At 37.1% G+C, this 26,097-nt stretch overlaps 1 protein-coding gene across 2 annotated transcripts in view; it reads left to right on the top strand.

Moving 5' to 3' along the window:
• LOC134529717 (ATP-dependent helicase brm-like) overlaps positions 1-26,097 on the top strand; it is a 127,073-nt gene that overhangs the window by 46,401 nt on the left and 54,575 nt on the right. For both annotated transcript variants that reach the window (XM_063364090.1, XM_063364089.1), the window contains exons 10-16: positions 3,283-3,388; positions 6,536-6,700; positions 10,655-10,790; positions 12,439-12,520; positions 14,743-14,900; positions 18,254-18,431; positions 23,199-23,441. In XM_063364090.1, coding sequence (XP_063220160.1) covers positions 3,283-3,388; positions 6,536-6,700; positions 10,655-10,790; positions 12,439-12,520; positions 14,743-14,900; positions 18,254-18,431; positions 23,199-23,441 — 1,068 coding nt within the window. The remainder of the gene's footprint in view (positions 1-3,282; positions 3,389-6,535; positions 6,701-10,654; positions 10,791-12,438; positions 12,521-14,742; positions 14,901-18,253; positions 18,432-23,198; positions 23,442-26,097) is intronic.

The following is a 26,097-nucleotide window of genomic DNA, read 5'->3' as shown; positions in this document are numbered from 1 at the left end:
TAAATCTTGTACTTTCTCTGGTAATATAAATTGTACCATATGGACAACTTGCTTAATCACAGCATTGTTATGAAACTTACAGTTAATTATTTACAATTAATAATACTAAGAATTACTTTAACTTCACCACAACCCACAATAGCACATGCAGTTTGCATTTATTATAATAGTTGCAACTTATTCTCAAAGCTGCAGTGAAATAATTGTGTGCAACTAACAAAATTTCTCAGCTCGTTTGAATCGCCATCAGCTATTATTAGGACAAACTGTGTTAGTAGACTGGATGCTCCCAGAAGGAAGCCTACCTAGGCAGTGAGGGTGTCTCATAGGAGGAACAAAGTGGTATGGATAGCTGCCTGTTCTTCGTGGGCTCAGCGGGGCATAAAAAAAAGTGCACTAGGAACAGCGGGCGTGCATCTCAGGAGTCTCCGAAAGAGAATCATGAAAGGCAGCCCAGAAGGAAGAAAGTAGAGGTGAAAAGAAGCTGCCAGCTCCCATACGGCAAACCTCACACCCAAAAACCAAACTGAGTAGTGGAGAAAACATGAAAACTAAAAAATAAACAGGATAGGAAAAAATGTTTAAAACAAACTATAAATTTAAGGTTTCAACTTACCGCTGGGGTGAAAATCCTGACGTTACATCCCAGGTGGGCCGAGAAAGCAAAGAAATGTAGAACGGAAACATAAAAACAAAACCACAGAAAATTACACTAAAGCACTTCAATAATAAAGAAATTAGCTCCCTTTGTTATTGGGAGTACATCGCTTGCTCTCTTCTGAGAGACTTCCGACTAATAAAACAAACAAAGAAGAACTGTAGGTCAGTCCTTCTGTGAGGTTACCAAGAGACTGCCTGTTGGGGGTTGGTCCTAGAGCTGAGAATAGGGTGGGGTTTGAAGAAGTTTGTTAGAAGATTGGCAGATGTCGCACATAGGGGCCTGACATTAGTTGCCCCAGTGGCTGTGATATGACGTACAGGGTGTGAAACAGAAAGCAAATATAGAGGTGTTGCCAAATAGTTAGAGTCAAGATTTTGTGGTGTTATTTTAAGACAAATTTCGTTGTAAAGAAATAAAGATTTCGGTGTTATACGGTTTTATTTTTTTGCTCAAAATACCCACGGCAAAATTTTCTTGCTTTTCTGTACGACATGCAAATTTATTAAAACAAATATTAATAAACACTAAAACCTCATGATCTAATTACAATTAAGTTCATTTGCAAATTCATAGATAATTAAGTTCATTTGCAAATTCATAAATTCAAACTTTTAAATAACTACTAAAAATTTCACGACTTAATTACAATCACATACACTACAAAATTACACAATTAAGCACTTCCAAAGTAACTATTAAGACGGTTTTATTGAAATGCTATCATAGTTAAATTTTCCGCATTTTCTGGAGTGAGACGTTGTCTTCTGTCACTAACTACCAGTGAGTACCTGGAAAATGAACATTCTGCATCAACATTTGATGTTGGGAACCAGATTGCCCTTAAACTGGCTTGAGCAAATTCACTGTAGTCCCCTTTAAGGGAGCAAAGTACCTTTGCAACATCAATTTGGCTTGTTTCTGGCAATGAAAGTTCATCCTCAATTATTTTTTTGAAAGCAACATAGCCATGTATGAATGTATCAATGGGAAGATGGGAAACAGAAGGCAAGTTATGCAGAGACTTCTGTAGGTTTGCATCTTCTATGCTAACCCTACTCACATTTCTTGGGTTGAACAGCAAATTAATGGCATTAAAGACTCTTAGACAAGGATGTCGTTTAACAGATGAGTTTTGCCTCAAACGCTTATGTTTCTCACTCGCGACATGTTTCACAAGCGTATCGCGTCTCTCGTAGTCTAGCCTGCAGTTACAGAATTTGCACATTAAAATTTTATCACTGAAATAAAATCCTTCGCTGGAAAATTCTTTCGATCGGTCACTGGCAGAAACCTTTGTTTTAGGCATTATCAAAAATTTTTAAACACATAGGAAGAATTTAACCTCTTAATACGCAAAAACTTGCCGTGCTGGAAAGATCAAAACAATGGAGAATAGATGCGAATACAAACGCATACCGAATACCAACATACGCACGTGAAAATTAATACTGACATAAACATGTACTATTTATTATTTACAATCGTTACGTTAAGCAGGGTTAATTTTTTTTTCCTACCCTACGTACTTTATTTTAAATAAACTGTAAAAGCAATGCGCTCTAGTGTGTAATATTTTAATGATTAAAAATGTTATCTTAGAAAATCATATTTTGGACGTTTGTTATTTTTGTATTTACAGAAAGTAAACGGCAGCCATTGTATCATAGTTATCAACATCTTAAATTATTATGGTACACAAGATTACCGTTTAAAGAAAATATTACGTTAATTCCGAGACTTCATTTTAAAATCTATAATGAATCACCGTCGCATATAATATAAATGGCTGCTAGTTACTGTCAGAAATATTTGATTGTGCTGAAGATAATGAATTGTCCTTACAGAATGGAAAGAAAAAAAAACGTAAATAATCAGGATAGACGAAATTTCGTGACATATCGCGGATTTCGCACAATTTTATTTTATTTCGTGTTTTCAAGTGGTTTTCGGTGTTATTTAGTTTTATCTCGTATTACCATATAATCGTGCCTTTACAAATAGGTTAAACTTTGGCTGGCAAAGAGAGTGAACAGCGATAGTGTGGCTCAACATGGCCATGAAAGGTACCTCAGGGAAAGGGGATAAACTTAGTACTTATATTGGCCACCAGGTGTTGTGGTGCTGCAGGGAGAGGGAAAAAGGATCATCTTTATTTTCACATTCAGTTGTAGCTGGGCAAATTTTAAACACATAATCTTAACAGCTTAACAGCTTCTTAGAATGCAATCTGTATAGTTTAAGATTTCTTTATTTCATCCACTTACATTTCAATGTTTGTGTGTAAGAAAATTTAAAGGTGATGAATGTTAATGATGGTTTTTATGTGGTATGATTTCAGTTATCAGCCTGATTGACTTTATGTTTTTAAATTAAAAATTTTGAGAAAGCCTTAAAATTGCGATACCAGCAGTTAATATTGCCAACATTTGAAGTTAGTGATAAATCAGTGTAATGCGGGAGCTGTGCCAAAAGGTGCAGTTGTTTGTGCATGTTTACTCATGTCTCAGTGCAGTGCAGCATTTCAGACTGGCTTTACAGTTCAGCAAGCTGACAGCTTAGGTCATGTTAGAAATTCATAAACAGTAGGTTAAATTTTGTAATTGTACTTTTTTTTTTTTTAGAAAAAGCGTCTAAAGAAATCTGAAGATGGAGAAACAATTGAAGGCTTAAATGATGAAAGCTCTCAAATGTCTGATGTTCGTGTCACTGTTATTGAAACAGCCTCAGGTATGACTTGCAGAATTGCTCTGTGTTTTTTACTTATTGCTGATATGCTAGTTTCCTCCATGAGCAACTTCCAGGATAGCTAGATAAAATTAGTAATGATAGAAACATTTTCAAGTCTAGTTCTTGTTTTACTATGTATTTACTTTAAAACAAAATTTAAGTTTCTTTAATACATTACTGCTGTTTAAAAACATGCCTTCCTGGCGCCATGAATGATTATTATGTGGATTCTCACTATTATTAGTTAGTGTAATAAAGACAACATTTATGTTACTTGTATTTTTTATATTTTTTTCCTGGAGGTTTGAGTAGTTGTTTTTTATGGATTTCTATTATATCTATTCTTGTGATGAAGACAACATTAATGTTGCTTGTCACTTGTAATTTAAGATTTATGTTAGATACAGAAACTAATAAAACCTGTTCTTTGAGAAAAACTTGTTCTGTTCAGAGAAAAATGCAATCAGTTAGGTGACACATCACACAGTCAAGATTATTGTATAATATCATTATGCTGTAACCTGCAGTAACCTTTCTATAGATGGTGACTTGTGTTATAAAATTTCCAGCTTACTAGAATTGGTAATATTACACATTTTTTTGCATAGTTTAGATCTTAAAAATCATTTACCAGGTTAGTAGTGAAACAAAAATTGACTAGTTCAAATTGCAAGACAGAGTTATTAAAAAAAACTGTGTAGCTTTGCAAAACCTGGGTCTTCCCAACTTTTATAAACCTATTTTGATGTAAATACAAGAATACGAATTTGAAGTATTTTAATAATTGATATATACCAGCTGTTGTATGTTTAAAAAGTGATGATGACACAGTTTAGTGTTTGTTGCATGTCTTAATATTTTTAATTTATTTTGAATACTGAATTTTTAAATTATTTAAATCAGCTAAGGTCAGTAATTACTACTTGTATGTATTTTGACTAGGTAAAAATTTGTATAAATGTGTTTTTTGGGTCATTTATTTTAGCTGAATATTTTTCAGGTCAATCATTTTTACATTTAGGTTTGTTTATAGACTATTGTCATACTTCCACAACGAATACAAAGGCTGCGTATTAAAATGGAGAACATATTGCAATGGCATGGCAAGCGTTGCTACGACACCCTTCTAATAGCCAGCTGCAAGCCAGGCTGGGAAGTGGCCTGCTCTTGTAGAGTGTGAAGATGGTGTGTTGTACCATGTGCTGCTTGCAGGGAACATGCTGCATGGAGATGATGCCCCGCTAGCTAGTCAGGTGGAGGCTTGGTGGGAGGTGGCCTGCTCTTGTAGAGTGTGAAGATGGTGTGTTCTACCATGTGCTGCTTGCAGGGAGAATGCTGCATGGAGATGATGTCCTGCTAGCTAGTCAGGTGGAGGCTTGGTGGGAGGTGGTCTGCTCTTGTAGAGTGTGAAGGTGGTGTGTTTTACCATGTACTGCTTGCAGGGAGAATGCTGCATGGAGATGATGTCCCGCTAGCTAGTCAGGTGGAGGCTTGGTGGGAGGTAACCTGCTCTTGTAGAGTGTGAAGGTGGTGTGTTTTACCATGTGCTGCTTGCAGGGAGAATGCTGCATGGAGATGATGTCCCGCTAGATAGTCAGGTGGACACTTGGTTGGAGGTGGCCTGCTCTTGTAGAGTGTGAAGATGGTGTGTTCTACCATGTGCTGCTTGCAGGGAGAATGCTGCATGGAGATGATGTCCCGCTAGCTAGTCAGGTGGAGACTTGGTGGGAGGTGGTCTGCTCTTGTAGAGTGTGAAGGTGGTGTGTTTTACCATGTGCTGCTTGCAGGGAGAATGCTGCATGGAGATGATGTCCCGCTAGTCAGGTGGAGGCTTGGTGGGAGGTGGCCTGCTCTTGTAGAGTGTGAAGATGGTGTGTTCTACCATGTGCTGCTTGCAGGGAGAATGCTGCATGGAGATGATGTCCCGCTAGCTAGTCAGGTGGAGACTTGGTGGGAGGTGGCCTGCTCTTGTAGAGTGTGAAGGTGGTGTGTTTTACCATGTGCTGCTTGCAGGGAGAATGCTGCATGGAGATGATGTCCCGCTAGATAGTCAGGTGGAGGCTTGGTGGGAGGTGGCCTGCTCTTGTAGAGTGTGAAGATGGTGTGTTCTACCATGTGCTGCTTGCAGGGAGAATGCTGCATGGAGATGATGTCCCGCTAGCTAGTCAGGTGGAGACTTGGTGGGAGGTGGTCTGCTCTTGTAGAGTGTGAAGGTGGTGTGTTTTACCATGTGCTGCTTGCAGGGAGAATGCTGCATGGAGATGATCTCCTGCTAGATAGTCAGGTGGAGGCTTGGTGGGAGGTGGCCTGCTCTGGTAGAGTGTGAAGGTGGTGTGTTGTACCATGTGCTGCTTGCAGGGAACATTCTGCATGGAGATGATGCCCCGCTAGCTAGTCAGGTGGAGGCTTGTTGGAAGGTGGCCTGCTGTTGTAGAGTGTGAAGATGGTGTGTTTTACCATGTGCTGCTTGCAGGGAGAATGCTGCATGGAGATGATGTCCCGCTAGCTAGTCAGGTGGAGGCTTGGTGGGAGGTGCCCTGCTTTTGTTTAGTGTAGAGGTGGGGTGTTCTACCATGTGCTGCTTGCAGGGAGAATGCTGCATAGAGTTGATGCCCCGCCAACTAGTCAGTAGTAGGCTTGGTGGGAGGTGGTCTGCTCTTGTAGAGTGTGAAGGTGGTGTGTTGTACTTGTACTGCTGCATGGAGATGATGCCCCGCTAGCTAGTCAGTTAGAGGCTTGGTGGGAGGTGGCCTGCTCTTGTAGAGTGTGAAGGTGGTGTGTTGTACCATGTGCTGCTTGCAGGGAACATGCTGCATGGAGATGATGCCCTGCTAGCTAGTCAGGTGGAGGCTTGGTTGGAGGTGGCCTACTTTTGTTTAGTGTAGAGGTGGGGTGTTGTACAATGTGCTGCTTGCAGGGAACATGCTGCATGGAGATGATGCCCCGCTAGCTAGTCAGTTGTAGGCTTGGTGGGAGGTGGCCTGCTCTTGTAGAGTGTGAAGGTGGTGTTTTGTACCATGTGCTGCTTGCAGGGAACATGCTGCATGGTGATGATGCCCCGCTATCTAGTCAGGTGGAGGCTTGGTGGGAGGTGGCCTGCTCTTGTAGAGTGTGAAGGTGGTGTGTTGTACCATGTGCTGCTTGCAGGGAACATGCTGCATGGAGATGATGCCCCGCTAGCTAGCCAGCTGCAGGCCTGGCTAGAGATGCACCCTGGCTGGGAGGCTGCTCCTCGTGAGGATGACTATGATGACGTGGATGACGAGGACTTTTCTGATGAGTACACTGATGATGACATGCTGGATGAGAATGGTGAGTCTTATTTTACTTGGATTTGACCAGTTCCTAAATTTTGCCAATTATTATTGCCAATTTTGCCAATTATTGTTTCACATGTTTAAGTTAAGATTCATTAGTTTCCATTGTCATTATAAAAACTCACTTAGTTTTTTAAATAATGCTATTTTTAATAGTATTTTTCGCATATAGGTCATATAGGTCGCACCCATAATTTGAGGTCTCGAATGGGGTATTTAAGATTCCCCCATATAGGCCGCACCGGTAATTTAATGATGCGAACGGCCGGCGTGCCGTGCACGAAAGAGTTAGCGGGTACTGTAAAACTCTGCTACTACGGTAGCTGATAATGGCGTGATAAATTGTTGTAACAACAAGTACTCGTAATAACCGAATATAGAAAATTGAAGTCAAGTTAGATTCCTGACTTCTTAAAATGTCTTAATTGTAGACTATAACTCGAAAACAGTGCTTTGTATTGAAAAAATGCACAGAATAAAAGTTGTAGTAAATTTAATTACGAATAAAAAAGGCCTGTTATGATTTTTTATATTTACAGCGGTTTTCATTTTGGGTTCCGATAAATACTCACGCTAAGTGAATTCACGACACGCGAGTTCGGCTATGCTAGCCGGCTGGTTGTTATTTTCGTTCAAAACGTGGCGAAGGAACTTGTGTGGATCAGGTAGAAAACATTCGGCTATAAACGACAGATATAAGAACAATGCTATCCTGAAATGCTGTGACATGTTTTTGGAGTAGATAATCACAGCGACAGACCGACAGGATGCGCTCCCGCCCTTGCCAGCGATGTTTATTTTGACAGCTCAAGCAATTATCTTTTCCACGACCCTTCACAGTGTAAAAAAAAGAAGAAGAAAACCCTTTGGAATGCAGATGGAAAAGTAACTATGCAGTAAAATAAATATATTTACGGCCCTGCTAAATTTTTCTATTCAATAAAATTCGAGGTATTAATGATTTTTCAGCAGAAACTGCTGTGTGACTAATAAACAAATTGTATCATAGTAACTTAAACTTATAAAGTATTTATTAACGGCGAAGGACAGTCGTATAAGCCCATAAAAATATTTATTTTACCGAGAATGGACTATACAACCTGGCTTTCGCCGCACGCGGTGTGGGAGGGGAGGAGGCTGCTGACAGTTTCTCACGCAGAAGGTTAAAATAAGGGAGGGAATGTGTTGAAATGTTAGTTGGAAAAGGGGGGGAGGGTGTTTTTACATGGTTTGTGGCTCTGGGAGGGATGAGCCTTGAAGAATTAGCAGGGGATGGGAGAGGTAAGCGTCACATCACGTATGACGTCAAGCCGCGGCTACCGCCAGCCTGGCCGGACGAGTTTCTTATGCTCTCGCAGATGCTACCACAGTGGCTTTTCGTGGGGGCGGATAAGATAACATGACAGCTGAGACGGCTTTTCGTGCGATAGTGGACTCGCCGAGCTCGGCTAGACACTGCCGCGTGGACAGTCTAGAGGGGTGGTATCTATTTTTAGCCGTCTTTTGTATGCCTGCCTGCTTACAGTACAGCTCTCGCCAAGATAAACGTGAACACATAGCGCCCAACAAAGTGTAACAGACTTGTTTTTCAGCCGATTTTACTCAAATTTTTGACTTTCTCTGTTAAAATTTGTCACGGTTTCTCAAAAAACGGTCGCATAAACGGAATGGACGCATCAGAGGGGGGGTCGCATCGGCGGGATTCTACTGTATTGCAAAAAAAATTTAAAAAAATTTTTCTTAACATATAGGTCGCACTTCATTTTTTCCCCATCAAATCTGGTAAAATTGCCGCGACCTATATGCGAGTAAATACTATGTACATGAATGCAAAAACCAATTTTTGTTTTTCAAATTAAATTAAAATTTATGTGTATTTGTTATCAACTTATAATAGTAGTATAAATACTTTATGAATGTATATTAATATAAAATTTAAGTGCCCAAGTGCTGCAAATTTTACAGACCCTCAATTATTATTACTAAAATGTATTTTTATTTTTAGATAAAAAATTGACATGATTATTCATAGTAATATATTTTATTTTACAAAATATATCTGAATATTTATATTGTGAGGTGATTAAATTTATATTAGCCTAGAACCTAGTGATAATAATGTACGTGATAGTGAAATTTTTGTTGTTTTGATGCTTGTAAAAGAAATTGTGCTTTTAATGACACTTATAGTTAAAAATTTAGCTACAATGCAAGAAAATTTAGTGTGTGCATATTAATAAGGAGTTAAAGCTTTTACTCACTACCAATGTTTTGAATCTTCAAATATTTGTGGGACTAATTACCAACAGATGGGATTACATGCAGCGTGTACTAACATAAAATTAGCTATGTTTTACTAACCATTTATTACCATATTATTTCCACAAAATAAATGCAAACAAACATTAATCACGAACAACTGAAATCCTCTTCTCAATATTAAGGGGTGCCAGAAGCCTGATCAGAAATCGGAGCACTCCCTGTCCTGTGCAAACATACAAATTATTACAATTAAAAATATGACTATAAAATAATACAAAATGTCTTGTAGACTTGTTGCAGTTCTACGTTATGTTATGAATGCACTGTGAACTCACTACAAAACTAAACCCCGCCCTTGAGTTACACATGAAATCCTGGCAATTTATAGCCTACCGCTACAGTTCTCCTTCCTATAATCATAGATAAGGGTTATCTTCCAGGGACAGTTCAGCGACTTACTGCTGTCCAATGTTACATCTCCAGCATCAGCTACTGGCAAGGAAGCGACTTGTCCATATTCTGTAACTATCATTTTTACGAACTTATTGCTCCGGACTCCCTGCTCGGCCGCAGCTGTGCATCCACTGGTGTTGAGACAACTGCTCACTCCTCCTGTTTCACTCATCAGCACGGCCCTCCCGGCAGACTCACTCCTGGACTCTGCCTCAATCTGCTACCAGCGGACTCGCTCCGGGACTCATGGGTGTGATGACAGAATGTGTCCTCATCCGGACAGGTGCCTGTTTTGCGCTGCTGCACGGTGTTGCTCAGGCCGCCTCAATCTGCTGCTTACTCACTCCTGTAGTAGTCTGCTCGGCGAGTAATGCTCGCTGCAGCAACCAGCAAACTACTCGTCCTCTTGGCTGGGACTCGTCGACGATTCGGGTAGCCACTGACAGCCCCCAGGTCTGCTCACTGTCTCCACCGAAGATACTCGCTCGTTACTTGGCATCTCTTCCAACATACTGTCGTCTCCTCTGTGTCTTGCACTATGTCACGTCCGGGTGTTGTGCAGAGGCTGTGCACTGCTGTGGACACACAGCAGGACTTCGCTCAGCGATGGTCTTGTCCGGTCTTATGAGTCTGAGCTTGTACACAGCCTGTTAGTGTACCCTTCTGTCCTGTCACACGCAGATTTATTGCTGCGCAGTTCCAATTAGGATGAACTGGCACACCACCTAAGTGCCTATGGCCTGAAGGTTACACTAGGCGAATCTTGTTGCCTGCCAACGCTTTCTATGCTTTAGAGACTGTCATGAAGTGGCTAAGGCTAACCTTATTAAAAACCTTTTCTTATCGTCTTGAAGTTTTTCTGCTCTTCACAGATATTCTTCAATGTTTTCTGTTGATCTATGGCCATAACCTTGTGTTATTAAGGACTCCATAGGAATTCACAGCAATTATGTATTTAAGTATTAGGGGTCGGTAAAATAGTTTTTGCGTTCATTTATCTTGTATCACAATATTAAGTATGCTAGTTTGTTGGCCACACTGCAGAAAGATAGGCTAGTGAAACTCATACTGTGTCCATCCACCTACAGCTCAGGCAACTTGAGTGTGTAGTACTGCTAACATAACAAATATAAATATGGATAAAGAATATTATATGTATTTTGGTATATTAAAATTCATGCTCAAGTTACTTGTAAGAACTAAAACTCACAATACTTGTGCTTGTGTTCTGTAGAGTACCATGACAAGAAGAATCAAGGTTTCTCAAAAATGAACTTGACGGAAGAAGAAAAAACCAAAGTGGTAATTCAGAAAGCAAAAGTGGAAGATGATGAATACAAAAACTACACAGAGGAGCAGACATACTACAGGTAAGTAATACGGATAAACCCTTTTTATGCAGGAATGCTTGCATTCATGTGCATGCTCTTTTATTTTGGGAGCAAGGTTACTAGAAGAGACAGAAACACAACTCTGGAATATCAGGGAAATAATGGTAAGGAACAATCCTAGCATTCATCTGGGGTGGTTTGGGAAAACTGGGATGGTCAGTGTGTGATTCTTTATCTCCTAGATATATTGCAGAATTTCGTCCTATTCTGCATTTTTTTTTTTGAGTGGTTTGGTTTTATACTTGTTCATCTCATTCAGTTAATGTATTGTATTTAAAAGTTCAGGAGAACAAATAAATGTTTGTGCTCAAATATTTGTACAGTGTTTGTGGTAGCTTGACTCTTAAATAATCTCCCTAAAAATCTTTTAAGTCTGCTCATTTTTAGTGCAGCAGTCAACTTAGTATCGGATTATTCTTAAGTTGTTATAAATTATTCACCTGAAATTTAAAAAAAGTTTTGAATTAGTTTTTAGTATTTTCTATCTTACCTAAGAAAGTGTTTTGCTGTCTTAGTTTGAACTCATTTTGTAAATGTAATTAGTGATCAAATATAATGTTACTGCTAAAAACTTCAGATAGTAACTTTGCTTGGGTTAGATATGTATTCCAGAGATAATTCTGGACAGTAGAGGCTTATCTGTAAGCGTTGACTAACCGCTAAAATAATTTTTTGTGCATTAACTATTTAACATTGTTATTTTCTTGATGTATTTAGTAGTATTGCAAATTGTTTTCTACCCCGTGATAGGGGCAAAAACTATGAAGTAAATGTGTCCGTAAACTGTAATTTTTGATTGCACAAGATGATAGGAACCATGAAAAGGGTGATTCCATGTCTTTTTGTCAAATGGTTCCAGTTCGACCCACTTTGATTTTGTTTTTAATTTTAAAGACTGTTGTCAGACATGTTAAATGAAACTGTGCAAAATTTGAACGACCTAAATCAAAATTTTACCGCACCAGAGCCCAGTGTGTTAATGGCTGTGGACAGCACAAAAGTGATCTATGTAAATTTGTCAAGTATGATGTCCTGTGCACTTAAGCAAGACAACATGCTGAATTTTGGCATTCAAGATCATCTTTTAGAGGAGACTGCAGAAATGCCTTAGTTTAATATGTGAGCCTTGCTACTTCAGCATGGTTTATCCAGGTAAACAATGTATAAAATCTCCAAATGTTATTTCCTGAAAAATAATATTATTTTTTTTAAATTGAAAAATAGGTAAATTATAAATAAATGCTTTTGGTACCTCTAGTAGTCAATTTTAAAATCTACCCCAGCCAGTTTTACAAATAAGGCAGTTCTGCATTCTTCTCCAAAATTTGATCTAGATTGCCAAAATTCAGCACATTCTCTTGGTTATGTGCACAGCTGTAGGACATCAAACTTGACAGAACTTAGGTGAATCACTTCTGTGTTGCCCACAGCCATCCACACACTGGGCTCTGGTGCCGTAACCATTTGAGTTAGGCTATTAAAAGTGTGCACACCTTCCTTTAAGACATCTGATAGCATTCTGACAATGTTTAAAGCAAATCAAAAAGGGTCAAGCAGGAGACATTTTCAAAATTTGTTTAAGTTCATGTGGAATGACCTGCCAGTAACTTGTGTTTTTCTGTTGTAGTATTGCTCACACAATCACAGAGAAGGTGACCGAACAGTCTGCAATCATGGTGAACGGAAAACTCAAGGAGTATCAGATCAGGGTGTGTATGTATTTTAGAAACTAACACAAACATACTTAAAAGGGAGACAAAAAGTAACTTAAAGTTTTACAAAAAAAAAAATTTACAGTACTGCGATGAAGTAACCATTCTTTCACTCTTTTTTTACCTTTTGTGTGTTTTCCAAATTTAAATTTTGTCATTTTGCTAGCAGTAATCTTATAAATTTACATATAATTTAATAGTTTTAAATTATTTGAATGTGTGTAGTTATCTTGGTATAGAAGTATCACACTGGGAGCATTAAATTTTTTAGATTAATTTTTGAATTTAATATCATTCATTTGGTCATTGAACTGATAAAGAATGGCAATAGTGGCTCAGTTTGGCCAGGAGGTTGGTACTGCACAGCTCTGGGAAATAAACACCATGTTACCTCGAGCATCCACACTCTTCAGGTACACAAGCAGGCTTCATCAGTGTGTGAAATGTGATAAACAGTCAGTTCCAAAGTTTTCTTCTTGCTGTCTCACTGATTAGTGACATTCTTAATAGCCATTGGATGTGTTGGGTACTGTTGATGTTTAGGTTTAGGGCTTAGTACAATAATTTTATGCACAACCTTCAAACAAATTTTTTTTTTTTTTTTTTTTTTTAAAAAATAGAAACTTCACATTTTTCAATCGTACCAAGAACCCCGCGTGGTTGGTTTGACGTCTCTAGACAAGATTCCATTTAGTGGGACTTTGCTTGACTTGTGCTGTGACATGTATTTGTGTATATAAAGCAGACATTGAACAGCTTCCATAGGTTTTCTGGTTTGAATAAGGTTTAAATAATTTATAATTAACAAAGTGGTTGAGTAGTCACGTGACTCACCTCTCACCAAGCCATCCTGCTTCCATCTCTGGTGCTGGGTTTTGCCATGAGCTAGTAGTTCTCCCCACCTGTTCATTCTGTCACTGCTCACCATCTCTAATGACCCATGTACCTAGTCATTCATGCTTTCTGGGTCTTTACTAATATTTTCTTGTAGTCATACTCGACTACTTTAAGTGACTTTACACTTGTTTTAATCATTTAAGTGTGCTTTCAAGTAAATGAATACCAACAGTGTAAAAATATTTAACTAAACCAATATTTACAATGTTATAACAGTAGTTTCCTGATGGTAGGGATGTACCACATACTGATTTCTAATTTTTTTAATGTCAGGAATAGCATTGAAGGTTATTTTAGTATGTTTATTGTACATCCAGGCTTTAAACACAATATTGGTGGTTTGGTTTTGTTGTATTGCCAACATGAGTAGTGTCTTGTGCCATTCTTGGGTGGTTTACCTTTGTGAAACTGGTAGACCGTGAGCGCTGTTTCGATGAGTGGCTATTTGGAGCGGGAATTTGGAATTGAAGTTTACCTTTATCAAAAAATATCTTTTAACAAGCAAAAAAATTTGAAAATTAATATTAATAATAACAATAAATGTGCTAGTAAAATTGCGTGAGAACATAAATAATTTGCATTTGTTGTCCACTACTTAAGAGTGAGATAAAGGCCATATTAAATGACATTATTTATATCTGTTAAAAAGGGTTATGTAATTGCAAGTTGAGGTTGAAATAATAAACACACAAAAATGTAATTTTTTCTTACTTTTATGGAAACCTACTACCAGAAATACCAGTTTTAAAAAAACTTGCATGATAATTTGAGCACGGGTGCACAAGTAGCGTATTTTAATGTAATGTCGAGTTGAGTTGAGTATTGCAATAACTCGAGTATTTTTGAGTTAATTAGTCAGCATTTTTTTTCTTTTTCCTTTTAAGCTTCACTAACAGAAAACAGTGTACGTTGTATCTCATAATGTTTTTTTTACTCACTATCATAGGGCTAACTGCCTATGCCTTTTTTCAAAATTTGTAAGCAACTGCTGCACTCTGCATTTATGTATCTTTTTATGATTAAAAAAAAATAGTGAATATTCTTAAATGGATACAAAATATTGTGAAAACAATCTTTTAATAAGAAATTCACGAGTGATTTAGAAATTAAAAACACCGGAAATTATACTTAATTTACATTTAAAGTCATTTCTTATTAATAATGTAAAGTGATTTTCTCAATGTCACGAATCTCAATTTTCTTGGCTGTCTACTGCCGTTTAGCATATTATTTTGTTTTACTTAGATCATATTTTAGTTTATAATTTTTTGTAATGTTTTACCCCAAAGTTCATTAATTACTGTACTGATTTTTCTGTCTAGGGTTTGGAATGGCTGGTATCTCTGTACAACAACAACCTAAATGGAATTCTAGCTGACGAGATGGGCTTGGGTAAGACCATCCAGACTATTGCTCTCATAACGTATTTAATGGAAAAGAAGAGGGTGAATGGACCATTTATCATCATCGTGCCTTTGTCGTAAGTACCTAAGTGGAAGTAATTTTGCACAAGTGTTACAGCAGTCGTAGGTAGAATGATTGGCTATGACTAGCATCACAATCCAAATACCTAAAGTTTTATTTCCAAAGGGTATTCTTGCATGAGTATTGTGGTTAAAACATTGAAACAATGGAGAGTGAAGATTTCTGGACCCAGTATGGTCTGCTACTCTACTTATGCGAGGATTCTGTCAGACCAGCCACTCATCACCAGTGCATGTCAGATGTCGGGTTTAACGTAAATTATACTCTATTGGCTATCTTTGCATATTGTCTGTCTAATTAGCAAACCTCGTTACTCCCTGAATGTGAATTTTACACAAACACTTGCAATGCCATCCTTACTACTAGTTGTAACAAATAGCTGCCTCTTAATCTGTTAGTTTTACTTTTCACTAAGAATATTAATAATACTAAGGTAAAATAAACACTAGAGATGGACGAGTCTGCAAATTTTGGGCTCCAGTCAAGTCAAACCGAGTCAAATTCAGTATTTATACTGTCGAGTCTAGACTTGATTAATTTTTAGTTAATTTGAGCTCAAGTACTCACAGAAGTTTTTTTTAGGTGTGGAGTATTTAAATGGCTAGTGCTCTAATACTAATTATGAAAATAAATAATGCTTGTAGAAACTTACTAGTAGATTATATTTTGGTATATGTATGTTGAAAGTATTTCATTAGTACTAAGACAGATAAATTACAAAAATTTTTTTTTATCAGAATCTAGGTTTAGTAGGTTTTTTTTTACCTTATTCAGATATATATTAAGGTAGTCTGGTATTCCTGCCTAAAAGTGTCTAATTGTAAATTAGGGAAATCATAATTAAAATGACTTTTTGGTTAGGTAAGGTTAGCTACATTAATTACATATTGCTTATTATTTATTTATTTAATATGTGTTATTAATTTATCTGGCCTAACCTAAAATACCTTACACTTAGCCATATTTGTCTAACTCTCCAGAATATTTAATGTTTTCAGAATTTAAGTAATCAAATTAACTTTTTTTAACAACATTCAATGTACATCTTAAAAACTTGTGCTTTGACTATAAAATTACTGAAATGAAAAGTGTAAACTTAACTGAAAGAAAAGTTGACTCTTCTCCATTTTCTTCTGCCATTTTCTGGTTAACAATGATTTCTCCCGCTTAAAATATGACATTACTTAGGCGTTTCAAATGTCACATCACATATTTAAAACAAAATGGCATTTACTAGATGCAAATGGCATTATAGCCTTATGTATGATCAAAAATAAGCATCCGACATTTTGAATAGATAATCAAAGTTATGAAGACTACAAGACATATAACTTTTAGTTTTTGCTCCATTTGTGCCAAATATCGATTATAAACTTGGAGCAAGTTGCTCGACACTGTATAGTGGGGAAAATGTGTGTTACGGAAGCTCTGTCCAGCGCAGCGTTATTTCTTTTTTTGTATGTCCTTGTATATATCTACACAGTTATAATTTCCATACAACAAATTTTTTATGTAATGACACTTAATGACATGGGTCCAAATATCATTATCATAACATTTATTCCAATTTTGTGTCATTTTGGATTATTGCTATCATTACCAAGTATATAATTTGTTTTCAAAGACACTAATTTTAGAAGAATGTAGAGGAAGTTAAAACAGGGTTTGTTTCATGGTATGAAAATAAATGACATAAAATGTTATTCTTTGTTTTCACTTGCCCCTTATTTATAACTTTTTTCTTCTTTGGTTTCTTGTTTTTTTTTTGTAAATGAGTTGCATCTTATCACATCACTTAACATCACTTCACATAACATCACTTCATTTTACTTTCAGGTATTGAATATGATCACAATGACTGTAATAACTTAGCCCCTTTTGTAGTATATCAGCTAAGGACTGTTTATTTATTTATCTTTTTAATAACGGTTTTTCCTAAATATTAGAATTTAAAATGCTTTATACCAATATTTGTAAGGGAGGTTTTTTTTTTACTTTATTGCAGTTTTAGTTTTGCATCATAAACATAAGCCAAGGTTAATTCACAAAGAAGATTATCCATGTGCAGTTAAATGAGTGAAGATTGTCTTTTGTTTTGTCATTGTCAAAAATAGTGTTGTTTTGTCAATATAGTATGAATAATCTTACCCCTCGTCTAGGGGGGGATGAGAGGTAAGATCAGCATTTTAAATCAGGCCCCTCAGAAGGAGGAGAGGAGTAGGAGGGGGGCAGGAATGAGGCATGCTGAACATAGGAGCAGGTGCAGAGGAATGGGGATGCTAGTCTACTGCTTTATTCTCGGCTGTTTGTGATGTTGTATTCCTCCTCCCTCCTTGGACCCCATGGCGAGAGGCATCTGATGTTATCATGTTTGGTTCATCATTTTGAACAAAGGTGTCACTGCTGGAGCACTGGTGTTATTTTTAAGAGCAAAAATCTATTGCGGCTGGCGAGTTGCGAACTTAAAGGCCGTGAATCAGCAGGCAGGGATGCTAACCGCCAGACCAGCAAGTCAGTTGGGATATGAATATATAAATAAGGAATATTTATTTATTTTTTATTTATTTATAATTGTAACGTTCCCACCGACAGTTGTTAGACTTGAATGGTGGACACGACAAGTATACAAGACAAACAAAAACAAAAGGTTATCACCGCAAACATATGGTCTCCCACCCTCGTCGGCACCATAGCAGGTAAGAATAGCAAATGGCCAACACAGGAAGGCAAGAGTACCATATATTAGCGGTGACAACACATACAACAAACAACCACAACAAATACAATAATACCACAAACAATATTAAGCACATACAACAAAAAATTTAAAAAAAAAGAACAAATCTGTTTTAACTATTTACTAAGTTATTAACTAAGGCATTTACTAGATTGCAAAATTACAAATTTCAGTTTATTTATTCGATAGATTTACAAACATAATTTATTGTAATTATAAATCAATCTAGGTCATTTTTGTTATTAATTGTGCATAACGTAGATCTTAAATTATGATATTCTCAAGCCAGAATGGTGTCCGGGGAGGTTGGAGGGATACAATGTCACAAGCAGTCGAGAATAATGCTGTCGACTAGCATCCCCATTCCCCCGCACCTGCTGCTATGTTTAGCATGCCTCGCTCCTGCCTCTTGCCTACCTCCCTCCCCCCTCTGAAGGACCTATGTTTAACATGGTGATCTTACCCCTCAGCCTCTCTCACCATAGGTATGTCATGAAACTGATGCCCCCTTACTATTATTGTTTTTGACAAAGTTTGACATATTTTACTCCTTGAAGTTTGTTTCCTGAACCATAAATATTTTCTACATTTGCATGCATGTTACATTTCAGAACACTGTCCAATTGGGTGTTAGAGTTTGAAAAGTGGGCACCGTCTGTGATCGTCGTGGCCTACAAAGGATCGCCGACCATGAGACGAACCATTCAGAGTCAGATGAGAGCCACTAAGTTCAATGTTCTGCTCACCACCTACGAGTACATCATCAAGGACAAAGCTGTGCTGGCTAAGGTAATCGTGAAATATGTGCTGAGACCCTCTAAACTCTTTGTACGTACATTTAACTATCCATAAAAAGCCAGCTGTTATTTCATAAATGATTTGTCGTCTTCCAGACTGGAACGTTATGGTTGTGGTAATCACCGACATTCATTGTACATTTGACGTTCATCTCACCATGATGCGGCTGCAGCCTGGACACCACTATGACATTTGTACACTTTGTTGTTAATAACACCATTTATCCTATGTATGTATTACATTCCCATTATTTAAAATACACAAACTTGACATTTACTGCTATTAGAAAATATTTTTATTTTGCACCAGTGCGATTAACTTTTGAAGAGAATTTCAGAAAGAACCTGGGTGCACTGCTGATTTTCTTGAATTTTTCCCCTAGACACCCCACCCCCTAATTCCTTTTCATTTATTGTGTGTGCTCTTAGGATCTTCTGTACCCTTCCCATGTGTTTTCATGGGCCCTGGTATATGCGATTTCTGAACCACAACACTTAAAAAGGATTAAAGGCTCTCTCTTCATTCTGATTATTGGCCTCTTTTTGAATGTGCTAGGGTTATGTGGTGTGTGTTGGGGAATATTATGACATGTAAGCATTGTTTTAACTTGTTTCTCTGGGGAATATTATGGCAAGTAATTATTGTTTTACCCATTTCTCTCAGGTTTTTTTTGGTGGAAATATCATTTAGTCTAAACTTTAAAAGTTGTGCAGGTTTTTTTTTTTTTTTTTCAAAATTGCTGCTTTGTTTACCACCTTTTAAATTAGGTTTGGTTCACTTGTTGATTGGTGATGTTGAAGTTTGTTTATTTTTCTGTTTGTAAAAATGCCATGATTACTCCTGGCAAGTTACAACTGCACAAGTCTTGGTTCTTGTTATGCCCCTTTTTCCCTTGTCAGCAGGGATCACGTACTATGTTTGTTGTTCATGTAAATGATTTGGTTATTGTTATAATTTGTAAATTTAATTGTGTTGTACCTGATCTTGTAAAACATGCCTCCATAGATCAGCGGTTCTCAAAAGGTGTTCCGCGGAACCCTGGGGTTCCGTGGCAGGGTCACATGGTTGGGGTTTCGCCAAAAGAAAAGTCCATCATAGGGTTCCCTGGCCAAAAAAATTTGGGAACCGCTGCTCTAGATTGTACATTTGCCATCATATTAAACTTTTAAATGGTTTTTTATTCCAAGTATTTAACCTTTATGTATTTTGAATGTTGTGGGCATTTCCTTTGCATGATTGTATGAAAATTATCTCTTGCTTATGTGGTTCTGTTCTTTGGTAATTTTTCAGTGTTCGAAAATAATTTTTAATGTTTGGTCATTTCTCTGTTTTGCCAATATTTATTATCTTTGAGTTTAATACTGTTGTTCTTTTGTTTTTATCATACACCTTGTTGCACTTCTTCCTGCTGTCTATAATGGGTTTGATTCCTACTCGTAACTATGTTTGTTCCCAAAGTAAAAGTTCATAGTTCAGGTTCTCAAATCACTATCCCTAACAAAGAACATAGTTTGTGATTCCTTCTGATATGAGATATGGGGGTGTAACAAACAAAAACTAGGACTCTTGCGGTTGTGACTTGTCATGGCGTTTATGAACAGAAAAATCAACAAGATTTAACGTTGATAGTCAACAAATAAACCAAGCGAAATTTAAAAAGTGGTGGACAAACTGCAATTTTAAAAAATCTACCAAATAGAAAGTTTTAGACTATATGGTATTTCTACTAAAATACCTGAGAAAAACATGATAAATCAATTCTACTTGTCATTATATGTCCCAGCACACATGCACACAACAGAACTATTATTAACATGTTCAACAAGAAGCAGGTAATGAGACCGAGTAAGGGCCTTCAAAACTTTGTAAGCATTGTGGTTGGCAAGCTGTGCATGTTGAAAGATGACGAAAACAGAAGTGGTAGGGAGTGAACCTAAGAGAACACACTTGAAATGGAAAGGGAGGAGGAGGGTGGAGGGAAAATGCATTTAAATCAGTGGTGCGCCGAGGTGTCTTCTGAAATTTTCTTCAAGTATTATCGCACCGGTACAACCCTCTTGCCCTTAACTGTCCATTACCCTTCACAAAAAGAGTTGTCTATAAAACACCTACTCAACCAGTCCAAAGTTGAAGGGATAAAAAAAACATACAACATTCACGAAGACACAGCCTAGAAGATACATAGCAATAATTTATTGAGCGCTGAAAAGGTGAGTGATCAGTTCAAACCCAGCTACAAAAGTTCACCAAAAATGTAGAAAGTGGCAGTTTGGGTCCATGCTGTAGATTTTTGTGAAAATGGCGGGATAAAATCTTAAGTGTTTCATATTAATATGTAATTTAATCATCAATCTCGTACACAGAGTAGTATAATGGTTACAGAATAGGTAAATCACAAATTTATCACATGTAGCAAGGGTCTGTGATAGCTGAAGTAACACACTACACCTCATACTGCATTGAATTCAAGTGTGTAGTGAAAGTCATATTGATGTTGGTGTTGCCGAGTGCTGTAGGAGCAGAAATCATCAAGAGCATCAACGGAATTGTGCGAGCATGAAGTTTTTAAGCATTGTTTTATCTCTGTCTGCAATAACATTAGTGTCTCCAGTGAGAATGAGGGGCACATGTGTTAAGTCTTCCAATGTCTTTATGCTGTTGTGTATACTGACCAAGTATCGAGCCAGCAAAGAGAGAATCAGCATCTGAATTGCTTGTATCCGCATGCCAGGGTGAAAGTAAATTGATGCAAGCAGGAATTTTGGTTCTACGCCCAGGTTAACACTGACAGTGCAGATATTGCTGACATATGGCTCGGTCAGTAGAATGCCCAATGCAATTGCTGACCTGTTACATCTATTCACGATTTGTCTGTAGGTCACAGATTCGGCATTTCTATGTATAACACCACCAGTAGATTGTTTGCTGCCACCGTGCCGATTGACCGATATGTTGCAACCAACCAGGAACTGGAAGCCTAAAATTGGCACAGCTTCACATTCATCATCCATCCGGGTCTCCGATAGTCTGAATGGTGCAGTATTTGGTCCGTAACTATAAAGCGGGACTAAACTCTGGCAGTTGTGAGCAGCCACCATTATATGTACACGTACACATGCATCACTCATCTCACAATTGTTGCTCGGTGACGCAGCGATGAATTTGTGCAGTTGTGAAATAATTTTTGGCAGACAATTTGACCTATTTAAGTATATTCTTTTTTAATTTCGCGAGACATTTGACTGCTGTCTCCTTTAAGCCGTGATAGAACCGATGATTGCCATGCTGTTCAGTAATTATAGCCCTTTGAATATGTCTGAAACATATGCTTAATCATCAGGACACCATCATTTACCTGGACAAAAGCCTACGATCTAGATGTACAGCAGTGCCAAACCAAAAGCGATTGCACACACTGCACACACTGCCATATTTGTTTGCACTGAAGGCCTCGGCAAAGTGAGTATGTGCTGCTCTCCAATGATTATCCATGTATGAATCTCTGGTGAGTTGCTTAATAACATCACAGTCTACTGTAGCACCTGCCATCGATGTACGCACATTGATGCCCGACGTGTCAGTGTCAGTTGACAAAACGACGATATTTGGTGGTCACGATACATACTCGTCTGGCGCTGTCAGGTTGCCATCGATCTCTATATTATCACTGTTTTCTGTATTGCCTTCCAACGATACCTGCACTTGATCTGTAGACGTTTGGTTTGGACTGTCGCTATCTGCTATATGCCTGATTGGAGAGTTACGTAATTGCTCTGTGCTGTTTTTTTCATTTCATTTTTGATGTACAAGTAAAAGTTATGCTAACACATTTGGTCACAAAGAACTTAAATTATGAAGAAAACAGTGGAAAAATATGTTTACTCAAATGTTTATTTTGTCTTTGAAATAATAAATGTGTTTCAAAATTGTTTTTGTGCTGCTTGTTTAGCAAAAATAAGACACACATTATGATTGTTTATAATGCCAGCAAACCTTACCACTGGCTGTACATACCATAATTCTTATGGAAGAATATAACTTTTTGTAGATCTTTTTTTCAAAAGTTATGCTATTGGAAAGGATGCTACATATTATTTATATTTGTGTTTTGTTGGTGGTGAATATCTCTGCTTTATGCCAGTAGCAGAGGCAGACATTATAAAATAAAATCAATAATATATTATAGATGCCTCACCTGAGATCAGTGCACCTTAAGGGCTCCGCCTACCCGGGCACACATACGGTGTGCAGAGCTCCAGGATTTCAGAACTACTCGAGATATCCGAGTGGGGTTTGCTTACGAAAAGCATTTAAGAGTTCGCTGAGGACCAAAAAGTACTTTTGATTTCGCATTAAATTTTTAAATTGTAGTTTTAGAAGAGTTAAAATGGCTAAAACACATGTTTTCAGAGTAATTTTTAGGCGTAATACAACCAGTACAGATTCTTGAAAGCACTTAAGGGACTTGCATTACACCGTTATCTTAATTTCCCCGCAATATAATGTTACGGTCACTGCTCAAATTTCACAGTTATCCTGTGACGACGAGAAGACTGCGCGCCGGTCCAGAGGAGACACCGCGCTAGAAGCACCAGCTAGTTGCACGCTTATCATCCCGCCTCACTAACACACATACACCCCTGACGAGGCGGGCCCCTTAAGTTAACTGATGGTGGAACCCATTTGAGCAAGACCCATTTTATTGTGAATGTTAGTTTGTTAGTCTGAAGCGTACTGTTGTTTTGTTTGCCAATGCAGCTTCGCTGGAAGTTCATGATCATCGACGAAGGTCACCGCATGAAGAACCACCACTGCAAGCTGACTCAAGTGTTGAACACGCACTACCTGGCTCCTCACCGTCTGTTGCTGACCGGCACTCCGCTGCAGAACAAGCTGCCTGAGCTGTGGGCTCTTCTCAACTTCCTGCTCCCAGCCATATTCAAGTCTGTGAGCACGTTCGAGCAGTGGTTTAATGCACCGTTTGCTACCACTGGAGAGAAGGTTTGTCCCAGTTCAGTAGAACAATACAATCTTTTATTTAGACAATAGTAATTGTTGGAAAAACATTTTTTTTATGTAAGTTGTGCCGTAACTTGATTAGTGCAGTTCTTTTTACTATAAATGCCCTTGCATTTCACCATATCTCAGTGCATCAAGCAGGTTGAGGTTTAGCTATGTTGTGATCAATTGAATGAAAAAATTTTAATTGTACAAAGAGACCATTTGGTTCCCAAATTCTGGAAACAGTTAATTCTGGAGAATGCTTCTATATATATTTCTGTTCAAGTAATTCTTGTTGTAGACACATTTGTTTAGGATATTTATTCCACTACACGTATGACTGCAGTTCCATGATATTAGAATTAGGGATAGGTCGATTCTATATTTTATAGATTCCATTTTCAAAAATTCTTTGATTCTAGATTAGATTCCAATTTATTCTGATTCCAACAAAAAAAATTCTCCTGTAATTATTTAGAAAACCATAAAGGAAAAATACACATAAAACATGATTCCAAACAAAATATTATTAAAAGAAAGTTTTTAATTTAATTCAAATAATAACTCAGCTGCTGTTATAAAGTTAATGAAATCATAAGCAAGACAATGTTGTGATTTTATCAATTTAGAGAAATGAAAATTCAGCTGCACTTAAAATACAAACTGAAACAATTAAATACCACTGAAACCATAGTGAAACTGAATTTTTTTTTAATATTTTGATACATTTTAAACATCTTTTCAAAACAAAACTCATAAAACAAGAAATGAACTTATGATATCCAACTGAGTTAATAAAATTTTATTATAAATTTTTGTTCAGTAATATGAGCATTTTTACATGCTCTGGATCAAGCCTGTCACACTTCACATTACAAATGTTTCCAGCAGTACTGAAAAGTCTTTCCATGTTAACTGTCGATGGTGGGAAGCATAAATATTTTCTGACAAGAACTAGGATTGAAGAAAAAATTGGCCTTGATTTCCAGTAGCCTGCAACACAGGCATGGGGACTGCTTGTTCTCGAAAATAGGTTTGACATTCATTTCTTGACTTGATGTAAGTTTTTGGACATACGCCATTGCTAAGAACTTTTTCTGTTGAAGAAAAACTAATAAATAAAATAAATAAAAATACACAAGAAAGACAAAAAACACACAAAATTAAGCAAACAATTGCTGTTGTCAACAAGAATATAAACACCACAAAATATTCCGAAACAGAAATATGGTCAACAAACAAAGAAAAAACAAAGAAAAAAGTACTAAATGAACAAAAAAACACACAAATGATGACAACACAAAAATATTGAAACCAAAATAATTCAGCACAACAGTTGAAACGAGACAAAAACACGACAAAACGAAAAGACAAAAAAATACAATAGTTTTACCAAAACAGAAACAAGCGACGTTTCGGGAACTGCTATCTGCTCCCGTCCTCAGGCAGAGACGCACATGGTACGGAAACACAGGTGCAACTGTGTTCATTCATTTCTTGCAGACTCAGTCTCACTGGCAGCCTGACCAAACAGACTATTGTATTGAGACCATAGTCCTGTTAATTTTTCTTCCATCTAATTCCCATCTGTCAGAGGGTTTTAATAAACTGACCTGATCTCATGAAGGAAACAAATTAAAACTGCATAAATACAGAATTGAAGTTACTACACAAAATAAGCAACATGGAGGCTTTCATGCAGTCAGTGATGAGCAGTGCCTAAATGTACCATTTGGTGTAAAGCTAACGTAAGAAAGTAAGTCATCAAAGACTAGTAGTAAGAAATAATTATTTCATTGACAAAAATCCTATAATTATGGATATGTGTTAAAACGTAATTTTAACTATTTTAAAAAGTTTAACCAAAAATTTTGCAATCAATAATCCCTATTGTGTTTCATGCTCTGTTAACGTTGACCATTTGTTCCAAGTATGGTGAACGTTGCTTGAGATTGTATTCATAGTTTTTACTATACTTCGTTTACAGATGCCCTAATTAAACATGAAATAAATTAGTAAGAGAATGGTTATGGTTCTTTATATTGGATAAATGTTATTTTATTTGATTCTAATAAGCGTTTTTAAAATGTAAGTGTGTAAACTTTAATTGCAACCAACAGAAACATTATGTAACTATTAATTGATTTACTGGATTTTATTACTTAAGTGTAAGCCGAGTTGTGTAAACATTGTGATGCAATCTTACTGGCCAAAAAATACAGTAATTTTGGCAAGAATCACTCGTTTTATTCAAGAAAACTGTTTTGCAAACTATATATCAATAGTTCTTACTGCTATTCAAAATATGATACGATTCCTTGAAACTTAGTAAAAGAATTGACGTCGGTTCTGATTGCTGGTAGAATCAGTGGAATAGAAGCACCGAGGAATCGATACGCCCAACCCTATTTAGAATAACTCTTTAATGATTCCAAGGAAATTATTGGTTGCTATTCAAAAAGATCATAAAACGGTTTGGTAGGATGTCTTTGCTGGATTTTTGCACTTTAGCTTTTTAAAACTCTTTTTACAGCTCTGCTTTGTGGCTGCATAATTTCTAAGTAAGTTTGCATCACGAGAAATTTTACTTGTACTACAGTGGACTCCCTCTTACTTGGTCAACACCACAGTTAATCAGCAGCTGAACTGAACTGAA

Source organism: Bacillus rossius, chromosome 2, assembly GCF_032445375.1.
Source record: "Bacillus rossius redtenbacheri isolate Brsri chromosome 2, Brsri_v3, whole genome shotgun sequence".
Taxonomy (NCBI): Eukaryota; Metazoa; Arthropoda; class Insecta; order Phasmatodea; family Bacillidae; genus Bacillus; species Bacillus rossius.
This window is presented reverse-complemented; position numbering and strand designations above follow the sequence as displayed.